The 17,493-nt window shown below is 43.7% G+C and overlaps 1 protein-coding gene across 8 annotated transcripts in view; it reads right to left on the reverse strand.

The window, feature by feature from the left end:
- Nucleotides 1-17,493, reverse strand: part of LOC115174012 (neurabin-1) — a 110,707-nt gene that overhangs the window by 27,001 nt on the left and 66,213 nt on the right. For all 8 annotated transcript variants that reach the window (XM_029732606.1, XM_029732602.1, XM_029732605.1 and 5 more), the window contains 4 exons: nucleotides 8,055-8,237; nucleotides 6,433-6,486; nucleotides 5,275-5,504; nucleotides 2,879-2,975 (listed from right to left, as the gene is read on the reverse strand). In XM_029732606.1, the coding sequence (XP_029588466.1) occupies nucleotides 2,879-2,975; nucleotides 5,275-5,504; nucleotides 6,433-6,486; nucleotides 8,055-8,237 (564 nt within the window). The remainder of the gene's footprint in view (nucleotides 1-2,878; nucleotides 2,976-5,274; nucleotides 5,505-6,432; nucleotides 6,487-8,054; nucleotides 8,238-17,493) is intronic.

Here is a 17,493-nt window from a genome sequence, read left to right on the forward strand (position 1 = left end):
GACAACAAAGTCAAGGAATTGTAGTGGCCATCACAAAGCCCTGACCTCAATCCTATAGAACATTTGTGGGCAGAACTGAAAAAGTGTGTGCGAGCAAGGAGGCCTACAAACATGACTCAGTTACACCAGCTCTGTCAGGAGGAATGAGCCAAATTTCACCCAACTTATTGTGGGAAGCTTGTGGAAGGCTAACTTTGACCCAAGTTAAACAATTTAAAGGCAATGCTACCGGATACTAATTGAGTGTATGTAAACTTCTCACCCACTGTGAATGTGATGAAAGAAATAAAAGCTGAAATAAATCATTCTCTCTACTATTATTCTGACATTTCACATTCTTAAAATAAAGTGGGGATCCTAACTGACCTAAGACAGGGAAGTTTTACTAGGATTACATGTCAGGAATTGTGAAAAACTGAGTTTAAATGTATTTGGCTAAAGTGTATGTAAACTTCCAACTTCAACTGTATTTGTATTTGTATGCGACCAATACACATTGATTTGATTCTAATTGTCAATTAATCGTAAAGCCCTGGACTAGGTAAATCAGGGGAGCTAGTTAAGAGCTACAACAAAATTGTGAAACATCTGGGGGGTCCGCAAGGTGAGGTTTGAAGACCACTGTGCTAATCAAACCACTGTGCTAATCAAACCACTGTGCTAATCAAACCAGTGTGGTAATCAAACCACTGTGCTAATCAAACCACTGTGCTAATCAAACCAGTGTGCTAATCAAACCACTGTGCTAATCAAACCAGTGTGGTAATCAAACCACTGTGCTAATCAAACCACTGTGCTAATCAAACCAATGTGCTAATCAAACCACTGTGCTAATCAAACCAGTGTGGTAATCAAACCACTGTGCTAATCAAACCACTGTGCTAATCAAACCACTGTGCTAATCAAACCAGTGTGGTAATCAAAGGAATGTGCTTATGTTTAGTGGGCTGGTATGTTATGTTTCGTGGGCTGGTATGGTATGTTCAGTGGGCTGGTATGTTATGTTTAGTGGGCTGGTATGTTATGTTCAGTGGGCTGGTATGTTATGTTCAGTGGGCTGGTATGTTATGTTTAGTGGGCTGGTATGTTATGTTCAGTGGGCTGGTATGTTATGTTCAGTGGGCTCGTATGTTATGTTCAGTGGGCTGGTATGTTATGTTTAGTGGGCTGGTATGTTATGTTTAGTGGGCTGGTAAGTTATGTTCAGTGGGCTGGTATGTTATGTTCAGTGGGCTGGTATGTTATGTTTAGTGGGCTGGTATGTTATGTTCAGTGGGCTGGTATGTTATGTTCAGTGGGCTGGTATATTATGTTCAGTGGGCTGGTATGTTATGTTCAGTGGGCTGGTATGTTATGTTTAGTGGGCTGGTATGTTATGTTCAGTGGGCTGGTATGTTATGTTCAGTGGGCTGGTATGTTATGTTTAGTGGGCTGGTACGTTATGTTCAGTGGGCTGGTACGTTATGTTCAGTGGGCTGGTATGTTATGTTCAGTGGGCTGGTATGTTATGTTCAGTGGGCTGGTATGTTATGTTCAGTGGGCTGGTATGTTATGTTCAGTGGGCTGGTATGTTATGTTCAGTGGGCTGGTATGTTATGTTTAGTGGGCTGGTATGTTATGTTTAGTGGGCTGGTATGTTATGTTTAGTGGGCTGGTATGTTATGTTCAGTGGGCTGGTATGTTATGTTCAGTGGGCTGGTATGTTATGTTTAGTGGGCTGGTATGTTATGTTTAGTGGGCTGGTATGTTATGTTTAGTGGGCTGGTATGTTATGTTTCATGGGCTGGTATGTTATGTTCAGTGGGCTGGTATGTTATGTTCAGTGGGCTGGTATGTTATGTTCAGTGGGCTGGTATGTTATGTTTAGTGGGCTGGTATGTTATGTTTAGTGGGCTGGTATGTTATGTTCAGTGGGCTGGTATGTTATGTTTAGTGGGCTGGTATGTTATGTTCAGGGGGCTGGTATGTTATGTTCAGTGGGCTGGTATGTTATGTTCAGTGGGCTGGTATGTTATGTTTAGTGGGCTGATATGTTATGTTCAGGGGGCTGGTATGTTATGTTCAGTGGGCTGGTATGTTATGTTTAGTGGGCTGGTATGTTATGTTCAGTGGGCTGGTATGTTATGTTTAGTGGGCTGGTATGTAATGTTCAGGGGGCTGGTATGTTATGTTCAGTGGGCTGGTATGTTATGTTTCATGGGCTGGTATGTTATGTTCAGTGGGCTGGTATGTTATGTTTAGTGGGCTGGTATGTTATGTTCAGTGGGCTGGTATGTTATGTTCAGTGGGCTGGTATGTTATGTTTAGTGGGCTGGTATGTTATGTTCAGTGGGCTGGTATGTTATGTTCAGTGGGCTGGTATGTTATGTTCAGTGGGCTGGTATGTTATGTTTAGTGGGCTGGTATGTTATGTTCAGTGGGCTGGTATGTTATGTTTAGTGGGCTGGTATGTTATGTTTAGTGGGCTGGTATGTTATGTTCAGTGGGCTGGTATGTTATGTTTAGTGGGCTGGTATGTTATGTTCAGTGGGCTGGTATGTTATATTTAGTGGGCTGGAATGTTATGTTTAGGGGGAATTAGGGGTTTATCTTGTACTTATACAGATACATAATGTATACTTGTATAGTTACCGGTATAAACATATCACACAGCCATAAGCATGTCAATTACTCTGATCTTTGGTTGTGGGTTTATGCTCCGGATTGTAGTTTCCCTAGGTACAGATCTAGGATCAGCTTCCCCTCCCCCAATCCTAACCCTAACCATTAATGGGGAAGATGCTAAACTGACCCAAGATCAATTTCACTCTACACCTGGATGTACTCAGCAGCATTGATTAGATGACCATAGAGGAAGGCCATTGTGAGAGCATATTACCCTGACTTGCAGTCCCTGGATCTCTTCCAGGTGGGACTTCTCTGCATCCTCCAGCCTCTTCCTCTCTGCATCCTCCTTCTGGACAAACTCCACCTCCCTGGAAGAAACAGAGAGAGGGGAGAGAAGAGAAGGAGATGGGGGTCAGAAGGGTACGTCGGTGGCCTTCTGACAGGGGTGATGACAGGGAGAGTGTTTGGTGTGAGGACAGGGACAGAGTGTAATGTGTTTGGATGGTTGGGGACAGCTCATCTGACAGGGGTGAGGACAGGGACAGAAGTGTTAGGTGTTGGGGGAGCTGGGACCGCTCCTCTCACAGGGGTGAGGACAGGGACGGAGTGTTAGGTGGTTGGGGAGTTGGGACCGTTCCTCTCACAGGGGTGAGGACAGGAATGTGTGAATATGACGAGATATGTAGAGCTCCTCTCTGTGTTGTCTCCTTTAACAGGAGTGTAGAAGGTAAAGGGTATAGTGTGTGTGTGTGTGTGTGTGTGTGTGTGTGTGTGTGTGTGTGTGTGTGTGTGTGTGTGTGTGTGTGTGTGTGTGTGTGTGTGTGTGTGTGGTAAAAGGAGCCTATCCCAGGGAGGATAGGAGCTCAGTGAAGTAAAGACAGAGTGACAGCCTGACAGTCCTGCCTCTGTCTTACAGCAGGGCTGAAGGACGCAGGGCTCCCTTGCACGCACACTCAGACAGACAAACAACCATAACAAACCCAACATAGACAGACAGACACACAGCCATTGGCTCTTGAGACATTTGCAATTCCTTGTGCTCACTACATCCGCTTGGTGAAATGATCTGCCTGTCTTATTCTGGCCTGTTCAACATTGCTGCTGCTAAAATGGAGGGAGAGTTTGTTTCCGCAGTTAGCAGCAATGTTGCCTCAAGGACAAAGGCAGTTAAAGGCAGTCAGAGCGGAGAGTGGCAAAGCGCTTCTGATGGGAATGACCATAGAGATCAACTCACTACTCTGAGAGAGAGGCTGCGGTGTGGAGCAGAGCTGCATAGGAAGTCAACACAGCTCTCTCTCTCTCTACAGACATGCTTCAACTAAGTGCCACTTGGTTAAAATGTCCTTCAGATTAATGGGTGGAATCTGTTTGTGAAAAGGTTTGATACATATACTGTAGGAAAATAACAGGGTTTGAATAACAGATGTATATTACCTAACATAAGCTGTCATTTGCAATGGCCTCTAAATTTGGATTTGAATCTTAAATAACATAGCTACGATAAGATGTTGTTCACATAAACTAAAGTGGACTGAATAATGTTGCAGTTGTTCAGGTTTTCAGTCATTTAAAAAATATATATATATTTAACTAGGTAGGTCAGTTAAGAACAAATTATTATTTTCAATGACGGCTACCCCGGCCAAACCCTAACGATGCTGGTCCAATTGTACGCTGCTCTATGGGACTCCCAATCACGTCCGGTTGTGATACAAGCCTGGAATCGAACCAGGGTCTGTAGTGACACCTCTAGCACTGAGATGCAGTGCCTTAGACCGCTGCGCCACTCAGGAGCCCATTTTACTCTAATGGCAACAGATAACACGGACATATCTGGAGTGTGTGGCTAGTTACTGACTAGACCAGAGCAACAGATCTGGAGTGTGTGGCTAGTTACTGACTAGACCAGAGCAACAGATCTGAAATGTGTGGCTAGTTACTGACTAGACCAGAGCAACAGATCTGGAGTGTGTGGCTAGTTACTGACTAGACCAGAGCAACAGATCTGGAGTGTGTGGCTAGTTACTGACTAGACCAGAGCAACAGATCTGGAGTGTGTGGCTAGTTACTGACTAGACCAGACCAACAGATCTGGAGTGTGTGGCTAGTTACTGACTAGACCAGACCAACAGATCTGGAGTGTGTGGCTAGTTACTGACTAGACCAGACCAACAGATCTGGAGTATGTGGCTAGTTACCGACTAGACCAGAGCAGCAGATCACCTATTTAATCCTATTAACTGGTTATTGTAGTTCCAGTCTGCCTAGCTAATTGGCCCAAAGCAACATTCCAAGTGTGCTACAGTGTAATACAAAGTACAGTAAATCACAAAAGTACATGTTGATGTTGGTGTTGGTCTGTAGTCAGTTAAAAGATGCCAAAGGAACAAGAAAGAGTTGTTGGACAAAGTGCTGGGCAACAGTATTAGTGATATTAGTGCGAGGAAAATACATGTATAGTTCTGTATGGACGTGAATGGCGGGAATGAGTAACTCCCTGAGCGGGGATAGAACCTGGGTCGCCTGACCCCAAGACAAACGCACTACCCTAAGTTAGATATTTCCCTTGTGAGAGTTCGTAACAGCCTTACCAAGTCTAGGAATGATACAGTATATTGAACCAGTATGTTGTTTAATTTAGACTAGTTTAGCAACAGACTGACTCACTTCTGCTGGAAATCTTTGATGAGTTTCTTGGCCTTGTTGTACTTCTTCTCTAGGGTGGTGTACTGGCACTGGGCCTCCTTCAGGTGCTCGTTGACCGTGTGGCACAGGGTCTGAGCCTCGATCCAGTAACTCTCCAGCTTCAGCATCCTCTCCTTGTTCTCCTCCATGCTGGCCTTCAGCTGGCTCTTCTCCTTCTCCCAGCGCGCCTTCTCCCTGTCCACCGCTGCTAGCTGGGGTAGACAAACACACAGACATTCAGATACTGAACACAAATAAACACATTAGCATGGCAACACACACACACACACACAATCACAGACACAATCACAGACACACACACGCATGCACGCACTATGGTATGAGACAATGCTATGGGATGAACACCTTAACTTACGGGTCACAATCCAGCCTTCACAACAAATAGAAACTCCAGCATATCATGCAACAAGCCCTTCAATGAGTTTAGTATATCAGCACAACCTTCTTCCAAATGTTGTTATTGTATTGCATCCTTCTACTCCTCGTCAGGGCAAACTTCTGAAGCAACAGTCTCCCAACAACCACCAGATCAGCTCATGCTCAGAGAATTACACCAACAAGCTTATCTTTCAGTGTCACTAAATCCAGTCATTCAATTGAGTTAATAATCTACGGAGCTTTTAGATCACTTCCTGCAGTTTGATCTAAAGTTTAGATTCTAAACTGTCCTCATAGGGCGGCACACAATTGGCCCAGCACCATCCGGGTTAGGGGAGGGTTTGTCCGGGGTAGACCGTCATTGTAAAATAAGAATTTGTTCTTAACTGACTTGCCTAGTTAAATAAAAAAAACATTATCAGAATGCAGGGGATAAACCAGACACTTTTAAAAAGCTCTTGTGTCTGTGCCTGCTTGCCTGTCACTCTCACTTAACCACTGGCTCACTCACCGCCCAGACACCTGGGACACAAAACTGCAAGAGAGGCAGTGGAGCTAAACTTCTGAAATACACATGCAATTGCCTTAAATATTCAGAAATAACTTGAAATAGAAACTATTTTCCACTGCACTGTCCAATGATGTCCTTTTTCCAAACATATGTCTATTCCTCATGCTTTTATTGTACTTTGTAAACATTTTTTAGACCATTCTTAGAGATGATAGTAGCGGAGCTCTTACCTTGTTTTTGAGCTTCTGTATCTCTGCCTCGGTGACAGTGTGTTTGATCTGCAGCTGAGGGAGTAGAAAGGGAAGAGGTCTATCTGATGATCAAACACTTGGCTAAGCAGTCTCTGTGCTGGACAAGCCTCATGCAGAGAGAAACACACACACAGACACACACACAGACAGACACAGACACAGACACACACAGACACACACACACACACACACACACACACACACACACACACACACACACACAGCACTACGAAGAGCCACATCCCATGCATGACAGCACTCTCTACCACTGAAACGGAGACTCACAGAACAGGACGTGAAGAGAGAGAGAAAGAGAAATGCAGAAAGTAGAGGAGGCAATAGGCAGAGAGAGAAAAGTGGAGATTGAATGACAGAAAGAGAAAGAGAGAGAGGAAGGACACAGTAGAATGAGAGAAGTGGAGAGAAAGAGGCAGTAGAGGAAAGTGAAGAGAGAAAAAGAAAGAGAAAGAAAGAGAGAGAAAGAGAGAGAGAAAGAGAGTCCCAGAGAGAGAGAAAGAGGAAGAGAGAGTCCCAGAGAGAGAGAGAGAGAAAGGGGTTGGGTTAGCAGCGCACTACATTGCTGCCTGCCATAAGATGAGGGACAGTGTCTGACAGACCAATCAACCTGCACATGTCCTCTACTGTATGCTTATTGTTATTGTACAATGTATGGTTATTTTGACCCTTGGTTATTGTTGTTACTGGTGTCCCGTTGACAATTTTGATTCTAATTTTTATTTTTATATTGTAAATATCCAAAATAAGCTTTGGCAATATGTACATTGTTACGTCATGCCAATAAAGCAAAATGAATTGAATTGAAAGGGGGAGAGAATGGGGGAGAGAGAAAGAGAGAGAGAGGGAGAGAGAAAGGGGGAAAGAATGAGTCCCAGAGAGAAAAGAGAGAGAAAGAGAGAGGAAGAGAAAGAGAGAGAGAAAGGAGGGAGAAAAAGAGAGCGAGAATGAGAGAGAGGAAGGGGGGGAGAGAGAAAGAGAGAGAGAGGGAGAGAGAAAGGGGGAAAGAATGAGTCCCAGAGAGAAAAGAGAGAGAAAGAGAGAGGAAGAGAAAGAGAGAGAGAAAGGAGGGAGAAAAAGAGAGCGAGAATGAGAGAGAGGAAGGGGGTGGGGGGAGTCCCAGAGAGAGAGTTCAGAGGTTTTGGGACAGTAGAGATTACATGATTTCTCACTAAATATCCAGAACACCGCAGTGCAGCTCGAGCAATTTGTTAAGTGTGTCACGCAAGTGTGGCGTGAGGGACAAAATGTCCTGCTGCCAGCAGTGGTAGTAAGGCTTTTTAATCAATATTACTTGCAGGCTGGCTACTTTAAAAAGGAAAAAAATATAAATCAAATAAAAAGGGTTCTAGAAGAAAGTAACGGCCAAATACTTTATTTCAGTCATTTGCTACTCTTTGACTTCGTTCCAATCAGGAACAAGAAAGAGTTGTTTGACAAAGTGCTGGGCAACAGTATTAGTGATATTAAGGCGAGGAAAATACATTTATAGTAAGACCTTTTTTTTGGGACCTTCTGTCTTTTTTTAGAGTGGTGAAAGGAAAGAAGTAGAGGAAAAGAGACAAGGAAAGAGGAAGTGAAGTGACCTCTCTGAACTTCTGGTAGAGTTTGGTGGCATCCAACTCTGAGGGGGAAATGATGTCATCCGCTTCTGGCAAATCGAACACCTCAATGCTCTTCTCGCCGTCGCACTCCCCGTCTCTGGCCCTGTCCACAGCTGGCCCTGCCTCCTCCTCCTCCTCCTCCTCATCAGTGGCGTACTCCCCTGTCTGAGGCCACACACACACACACATAACATGAGAATACATTTCCGTCTACATAATTTGTCATACATATACATTTCACAGAGAACAACACAAGCTCCTAATCATCAAACGTTTACATCTTCTTTTTCGTTTGTTTGACTTAGTCTAACTTTCATTGAGTCATCTCTTCCTATTTTAGGAAACGTTGCCTGCTACTCCAATGTTTGCCAGACGACTCATCCTGTATTTAATTCCGCTGCTCTATTGGCTGCACCATGCATCAGTCTGAACCTAACATCCTAGAAGTCGTTTGTGCTAATGTTAAAATGACATGAATCAAAGATTTGTGTAGGCCAGTTCTGGTTTCTGGGACCAATCAGAACGATTTGCATTCGCAAAGTCATCTGTGAGGAGATCAAATCAACTCATGGTGGAGAAGAAAGGTTAGTGGGCGTGGCGTTTGGCCGGCGCTCTGTTGATGAGTAGCCAGGCAACTCGAATGTTGATAATGAAAACAGTTAATCATGTTTATGGTGAGGACAACAAATACACCAGCTTAAGCTTTCTCTAAGACAATTTTGAGAGAGAGACCAGTTGTCATGTCTGGGTATAGAATACCAGGGGCCCTGTCAAAGTGAGCTGGGGGCTGAGGTGAGGTGAGGAAGGGGATGATTGATGGATGGGAATGGAGGATGGGGGGTTGAGGAGAGGGTCAGGGTCAGGGTTAGGGTTAGGTCATTGCATCCTGTGATGACCCACAGTATTTAAAACCCTTTCAGATGAGTGGTGCTTTATGAGAGCAATCCATCACCATCATCACGACTAGGGCTGTGGCGGGCACAAAATTCCGTCAGCCGGTCTCACGGTAATTGACCGTTAATTAACAAACACATTTAGCATCTCCTGGCTTCCACACATTTTAAAAAGTCTAATAAATCCATGTAATATTGCCTACAACTTCACAATAAATCCATTATTTAATTTAGACAGGTCTAAAGAAGCATGATATGAAGAAAATGTAGACTATTTCAGAAGAACAGAATAGCATACTCTTATGTTAGGTCCTGATCTGGCTATGCCAAATGGCTGTGGGCTACACTAGTTCATTTAGCAGACAAGATTTGCTTAGAATTCCGTGGGATAATTTTATAGTATGAAGAATACAATTGAACAAAGCTGAATAAAATAGAAAGGATATTTTCTCCACACGATTTGAGGGAGTGCGCACATGCGACTATTGTGTTGAGCGTTTAACAAAGAAACAGGTCCTCCTATATATTTCATTTAGAGTTATTAATGTAACTTTAGTTGTCCTACAAACACTGGGCTTTATGTTTAGATTTTTAATACATTGTAAGGCTGCATGATGAGACTCTAATGATGATTTGAAAAAAGTTGCTTGAAAGGCATGAGCTCACTCCAATAGTCTCTCATTCACAATTTGACAAGCACTTGATAATGCCTCAAATTTCACGGCGGCATCCACTTTATGGCCGTAATGCACCCTAAAGCAAACATGCCTTCTGCGGCCCAGAGTGCTGCATTGTGCTGCACAATCCTCAGCCTCTCTCAATCACATGACTCTTTCTCGGGTCTTTCTCACAGGCTACAAGTGAAGACAGCGTCACGTCCTGACCCTAGTAAGATGTCATTTTCTATAGTAGAGTAGGTCAGGGCGTGACAGGGGGTGTTTTGGGTGGTTTGTCTATGTTTTCTATTCCAATGTTTTGTTCTAGTATTCTATTTCTATGTTGGAGGTTTTTGGGATGATCTCCAATTAGAGGCAGCTGGTTCGCGTTGTCTCTAATTGGAGATCATATTTATGTTGGGTTTTTTTTCTAGTGTGTTTGTGGGCAGTTGAATTCTGTTTAGTTGTGTTCTGTGTAGACTTCAGTACCTGACAGAACTGTTTGCTGTTCGTTTTCTCTTTGTTATTTTCTTTAGTGTTCTGAGTTTAATAAACGTCATTATGAACACTCAACACGCTGCGCTTTGGTCCCCTCTATACGACAGCCGTTACAGACAGACACATCGGGGACGCAACTGCGCGTGTCCTTATCCAATTACGAGGTCCATATTGAAGATATTGGATGAACTGTCCACATTTTCATCAGCCAACAAGATGAGTAGGCCTAACGAACAGCAAAAGCACTAGCCTATGTCAATCTACTATCCCCCCATAGTACAAAAGTCAACCTATTATATTCTGTGTGAGAAATAAATATTCCAAACATAGTCTGGGACAGTTGTGGGATGTGATAGACCCCAAATTAACACAACCTCTAGCATCAAAAAACATGTTTAATGCAATGTGGCTGACGCAACAGATCAGAACATTTAGCTTAAAATGTTAATAAACTATTAGGCTATTTCTTCACATTATAAGCACAGCAATGCGCACATGGTAGCAGGCTATGAGCGTGAATGTTCCATTAGCTTCACCACCATCATCACCCCGTCACTATCATCATCAGCCTGTGCAGTATGTGTGGTCAGTAGAATCGAGACAGCAGGGTTGATGATAGTATATGTTTCTCTTCCTGCTAGAGCTCTCTCTCTCTACAGCCTGGCAGCCTCTTACTAAACTGATCCAGACAGACAGAATGCATCCCAAATGACACACTATCCCCAATGGGTTCTGGTCTAAAGTAGTGCACTATGTAGAGAGCGGGGTGCCATTTGGGACACAGACAGGATTATAAAGAGGAGTTCTGCTCTGCTGCAGTTCACATCTGGTTGCAGAGAGCCAGGCAGCGACAGCAAGCCAGACTCAAGCCCTGAGAAGGCTCTACCCAGGATCGAATGACCCATCCTGGCATGGAGCCGGCCGGGCCCCTCTCTCTGGTCCTACTGCCAGAGACACTGGTGCTGGAGCTCACAGAGTTGTTGCAGGGCGAACACATCTCTCTCTCACTCTCTCACTCTCTCTCTCACACACAAGCATGCTGATGCACACACAGACACACACATTCTCTCTCTCTCTCTCTCTCTCTCTCTCTCTCTCTCTCTCTCTCTCTCTCTCATTCTCTCTCTCTCTCCCTCTCTCTCTCATTCTCTCTCCCTCTCTCTCTCTCATTCTCTCTCTCTCCCTCTCTCTCTCTCTCTCTCTCTCTCTCTCTCTCTCTCACAAACACACACACAGCTTACGCTGACACATGATTTGAAACCTCTGGAAACAACGAAAGCTTTCAGCCCTGCTGCTTTTAACAACTACAAATATCTATTCACCCCATTCACACTGTTCACCCCATTCTCTATTAACAGGGCGAACAGAGTGAATAGGTTGAATAGAGAACGGGGTGAATAGGGTGAACGGGGCTGCTCAAATTCAACACTGTTTAACATCTACATTAATGAATTGGCAAAAACATTAGAAGAATCTGCAGCACCTGGTCTCACCTTACACAACACTGAAATCAAGTGTCTGCTGTACACAGATGACCTGGTGCTGTGGTCTCCCACTGAGGAGTTACAGCAACACCTAGATCATTATTCACCTCATTCTCTATTCACCCCATCTAGTCACCCCATTCTCTATTCACCCCATTCTCTAGTCACCCCATTCTCTATTCACCCCATTCTCTATTCACCCCATTCTCTAGTCACCCCATTCTCTATTCACCCCATTCTCTAGTCACCCCATTCTCTATTCACCCCATCTAGTCACCCCATTCTCTATTCACCCCATTCTCTATTCACCCCATCTAGTCACCCCATTCTCTAGTCACCCCATTCTCTAGTCACCCCATCTAGTCACCCCATTCTCTAGTCACCCCATTCTCTAGTCACCCCATTCTCTAGTCACCCCATTCTCTATTCACCCCATTCTCTAGTCACCCCATTCTCTAGTCACCCCATTCTCTATTCACCCCATTCTCTATTCACCCCATTCTCTAGTCACCCCATTCTCTATTCACCCCATTCTCTAGTCACCCCATTCTCTATTCACCCCATCTAGTCACCCCATTCTCTAGTCACCCCATTCTCTAGTCACCCCATCTAGTCACCCCATTCTCTAGTCACCCCATTCTCTAATCACCCCATTCTCTAGTCACCCCATTCTCTATTCACCCCATCTAGTCACCCCATTCTCTATTCACCCCATTCTCTATTCACCCCATTCTCTAGTCACCCCATCTAGTCACCCCATTCTCTATTCACCCCATCTAGTCACCCCATTCTCTATTCACCCCATCTAGTCACCCCATTCTCTAGTCACCCCATTCTCTATTCACCCCATTCTCTAGTCACCCCATCTAGTCACCCCATTCTCTATTCACCCCATCTAGTCACCCCATTCTCTATTCACCCCATCTAGTCACCCCATTCTCTAGTCACCCCATTCTCTAGTCACCCCATTCTCTATTCACCCCATTCTCTATTCACCCCATCTAGTCACCCCATTCTCTAGTCACCCCATTCTCTAGTCACCCCATCTAGTCACTCCATTCTCTAGTCACCCCATCTAGTCACCCCATTCTCTATTAACCCCATCTAGTCACCCCATTCTCTAGTCACCCCATCTAGTCACCCCATTCTGTAGTCACCCCATCTAGTCACCCCATTCTCTAGTCACCCCATCTAGTCACCCCATCCTCTATTCACCCCATCTAGTCACCCCATTCTCTATTAACCCCATCTAGTCACCCCATGTAGTCACCCCATTCTCTAGTCACCCCATTCTCTATTAACCCCACCTAGTCACCCCATTCTCTAGTCACCCCATTCTCTATTCACCCCATCTAGTCACCCCATTCTCTATTAACCCCACCTAGTCACCCCATCCTCTAGTCACCCCATCTAGTCACCCCATTCTCTAGTCACCCCATCCTCTATTCACCCCATCTAGTCACCCCATTCTCTATTAACCCCATCTAGTCACCCCATGTAGTCACCCCATTCTCTAGTCACCCCATGTAGTCACCCCATTCTCTAGTCACCCAATTCTCTATTAACCCCATCTAGTCACCCCATTCTCTAGTCACCCCATCTAGTCACCCCATTCTCTAGTCACCCCATCTAGTCACCCGATTCTCTAGTCACCCCATCTAGTCACCCTATTCTCTAGTCACCCCATCTAGTCACCCCATTCTCTATTAACCCCATCTAGTCACCCCATTCTCTAGTCACCCCATCTAGTCACCCAATTCTCTATTAACCCCATCTAGTCACCCCATTCTCTATTAACCCCATCTAGTCATCCCATTCTCTAGTCACCCCATCTAGTCACCCCATTCTCTATTCACCCCATCTAGTCACCCCATTCTCTATTAACCCCATCTAGTCACCCCATTCTCTATTCACCCCATCTAGTCACCCCATTCTCTATTAATTAGTGTAATGACTTACCATTAATGAGTGTAATGACTTACCATTAATGAGTGTAATGACTTACCATTAATGAGTGTAATGATTTACCATTAATAGGTGTAATGACATACCATTAATGAGTGTAATGAGTTACCATTAATGAGTGTAATGACTTACCATTAATGAGTGTAATGACTTACCATTAATGAGTGTAATGACTTACCATTAATGAGTGTAATGAGTTACCATTAATGAGTGTAATGAGTTACCATTAATGAGTGTAATGACTTACCATTAATGAGTGTAATGACATACCATTAATGAGTGTAATGACTTACCATTAATGAGTGTAATGACATACCATTAATGAGTGTAATGACTTACCATTAATGAGTGTAATGAGTTACCATTAATGAGTGTAATGAGTTACCATTAATGAGTGTAATGAGTTACCATTAATGAGTGTAATGACATACCATTAATGAGTGTAATGACTTACCATTAATGAGTGTAATGACATACCATTAATGAGTGTAATGACTTACCATTAATGAGTGTAATGACTTACCATTAATTAGTGTAATGAGTTACCATTAATGAGTGTAATGAGTTACCATTAATGAGTGTAATGAGTTACCATTAATGAGTGTAATGACTTACCATTAATGAGTGTAATGACTTACCATTAATGAGTGTAATGACTTACCATTAATGAGTGTAATGACTTACCATTAATGAGTGTAATGACATACCATTAATGAGTGTAATGACTTACCATTAATGAGTGTAATGACTTACCATTAATGAGTGTAATGACTTACCATTAATGAGTGTAATGACTTACCATTAATGAGTGTAATGACTTACCATTAATGAGTGTAATGACTTACCATTAATGAGTGTAATGACTTACCATTACTAATCCTTTACTAGTACGTTTCACATTCCTACAGAATCCATACCTACACTAGGCAGTCAAAACGGTACTGGGGATCCACACTGAATTATAACTAGCAAAACATCCATTCCTTCACGCATAACCTACATGGTAAACAATTATGAATTATTTAGGATGATCTATGCTCTGCAATAAAATGAGAGCATTAATATTAATATCTCTATAAATATTAGATTAAGTTCCCACCACATGGCAAATGATTCATCCTAAACGCAGCATGGGACTGGTAATATCAGACAGCTGTGGAGATTTTGGTTTGGTTTGTTCCCAGAACACAAACAGACATGCCATACAACCCTCTGAGTCACAACAATCAATCCACCAATGAATGACAAACAGTGAAGGAAAAAAATAAAAAATGTACCTTTGAAATCATCACAGAGACATACTGTACAGTACAGACATAGACATACCCTCATGCACCAGACCAGAGCCTATAGGCTATGTATCACTCTGCCCAGATACATGGTAATTAACCTGACGTCTCATCTCTCTAAATGGGGATTTAATAAAGACCCTCAGCCTCGGTGCCATGGCAACACGCAACCCATTAAGGAAATGTCCCTTGTCTGATGCATGGAAACAAATCAGGCCTGAATGAATGGAGGAGGCAGACAGACAGACAGACAGACAGGCAGGCAGGCAGGCAGGCAGGCAGGCAGGCAGGCAGGCAGGCAGGCAGGCAGGCAGGCAGGCAGGCAGGCAGGCAGGCAGGCAGGCAGGCAGGCAGGCAGACAGACAGACAGACAGACAGACAGACAGACAGACAGACAGACAGACAGACAGACAGACAGACAGACAGACAGACAGACAGACAGACAGACAGACGGAGAGAGGGAGAGAGGGAGAGAGGGAGAGAGGGCTAGAGATAGAGAGGGAGGAAGAAAGGAAGAGAGAGAGAGAAAGAGAGAGATCTGGAGAGGGAGGGAGGGGGGAGAAAGAGAGAGAGATCTGGAGAGAATGGAGGGAGGGGGGAAGAGAGAGAGATCTGGAGAGAGAGAGGGGGGAGAAAGAAAGAGAGATCTGGAGAGAGGGAGGGAGGGAGGGAGGGAGGGAGGGAGGGAGGGAGGGAGGGAGGGAGGGGGAGAAAGAGAGAGATCTGGAGGGAGGGAGGGAGGGAGGGAGGGGGAGAGATCTGGAGAGAGGGAGGGAGGGAGGGGAGGAGAAAGAGAGAGTGATCTGGAGAGAGGGAGGGGGTAGAAAGAGAGAAACCTGGAGAGAGGGAGGTGGGGAGAAAGAGAGAGAGATCTGGAGAAAGAGTGAGAGGGAGGGAGGGGGAGGGGGAGGGGGAGGGGAAGAGAGAGAGAGAGACGGGTGGCCTTATTGTCCTCCAGCCTCCTGACCCACTAATAATGAGAGAATGGGCTTTAGTGTGTACTAGAACAAACACAGGCAGGAAAACATGTTGGCTGAGAGAGAGAATTGCCATTGAGTGTTTTTTAACAACCACAGATGCTCAAACACTTTAAAACACACCTAGAGGCTTGTTATAATGTGAACAACCACATTATTCTTGAGCTATGTTTCGCTACGCCTGATTTTCCATTATCACAACCCCAACTCATGACCAAGATTGACCTGCGGCAGCCATTGCAATGTTGGAGAACGGGATTGGAGTGCAGTGCATGATCAGTAGATGAGTGTTCAAGCATTTCGCTACACTTGCATTAACTTCTCTGGGGTAGGGGGCAGTATTTTGATGTCCGGATGAAAGGCATGCCCAAATTAAACTGCCTGCTACTCAGTCTAAGAAGTAGGATATGCATATTATTAGTAGATGTGGATAGAAAACACTCTGAAGTTTCTAAAACTGTTTGAATGATGTCTATGAGCATAACAGAACTCATATGGCAGGCAAAAACCTGAGAAAAATCCAACCAGGAAGTGTGGAAATCTGAGGTTTGTAGTTTTGCAAGTGATTGCCTATACAGTATACAGTGACTTAGGGTTCATTTTGCACTTCCTAAGGCTTCCACTAGATGTCAACAGTCTTTAGAACGTTGTTTCATGCTTCTACTGTGAATATGGAGAGAATAAGAGGTCCTGGAAGTAGCTGACAGAGAAAATGACATGAGCTCAGAGGCGCGCACTCACGTGAGAGTGAGCTGTATTCCTTATCTTTTCTGAAGACATTGGAATTGTCCGGTTGGAATATTACTGAAGATTTATGTTAAAAACATCCTAAAGATTGATGCTATACATCGTTTGACATATTTCTACGAACGTAAATATAACTTTTTTTGACTTTTCGTTGTGACATTTTGCGCGCACTTCCTGCATTTGGAGTAGTGGACTGAATGCGCGAACAAAAAGGACGTATTTGGACATAAATGATGGACTTTATCGAACAAAACAAACATTTATTGTGGACCTGGGATTCCTGGGAGTGCATTCTGATGAAGATCGTCAAAGGTAAGTGAATATTTATAATATTATTTCTGAGTTTTGTTGACTCCACAAAATGGCGGGTTTGGTTTCGTGTCAGAACGCTGTACTCAGATTATTGCAAAGCGTGCTTTCGTTGTAAAGTTTGTTTGAAATCTGACACAGCGGTTGCATTAAGGAGAAGTGTATCTATAATTCTTTGAATAACAGTTTAATATTTTATCAACGTTTATGATGAGTATTTCTGTAAATTGATGTGCTCATTCACCGGAAGTTTTGGGAGGCAAAACATTTCTGAACATTACACGCCAATGTAAAATGGGGTTTTTGGATATAAATATGAACTTTATCGAGCAAAACATACAGGTATTGTGTAACATGAAGTCCTATGAGTGCCATCTGATGAAGATCATCAAAGGTTAGTGATTCATTTTAGCTGTATTTCTGGTTTTTGTGACGCCTCTCCTTGCTTGGAAAATGGCTGTGTGGATTTTCTTGTATAGGTGCTGTCCTAACATAATCTAATGCTATGCTTTCGCTGTAAAGCCTTTTTGAAATCGGACAATGTGGTTGGATTAACGAGAAGTGTATCTTTAAAATGGGATATAATAGTTGTATGTTTGAGAA

The sequence above is a fragment of the Salmo trutta genome, chromosome 34, assembly GCF_901001165.1.
Source record: "Salmo trutta chromosome 34, fSalTru1.1, whole genome shotgun sequence".
Taxonomy (NCBI): Eukaryota; Metazoa; Chordata; class Actinopteri; order Salmoniformes; family Salmonidae; genus Salmo; species Salmo trutta.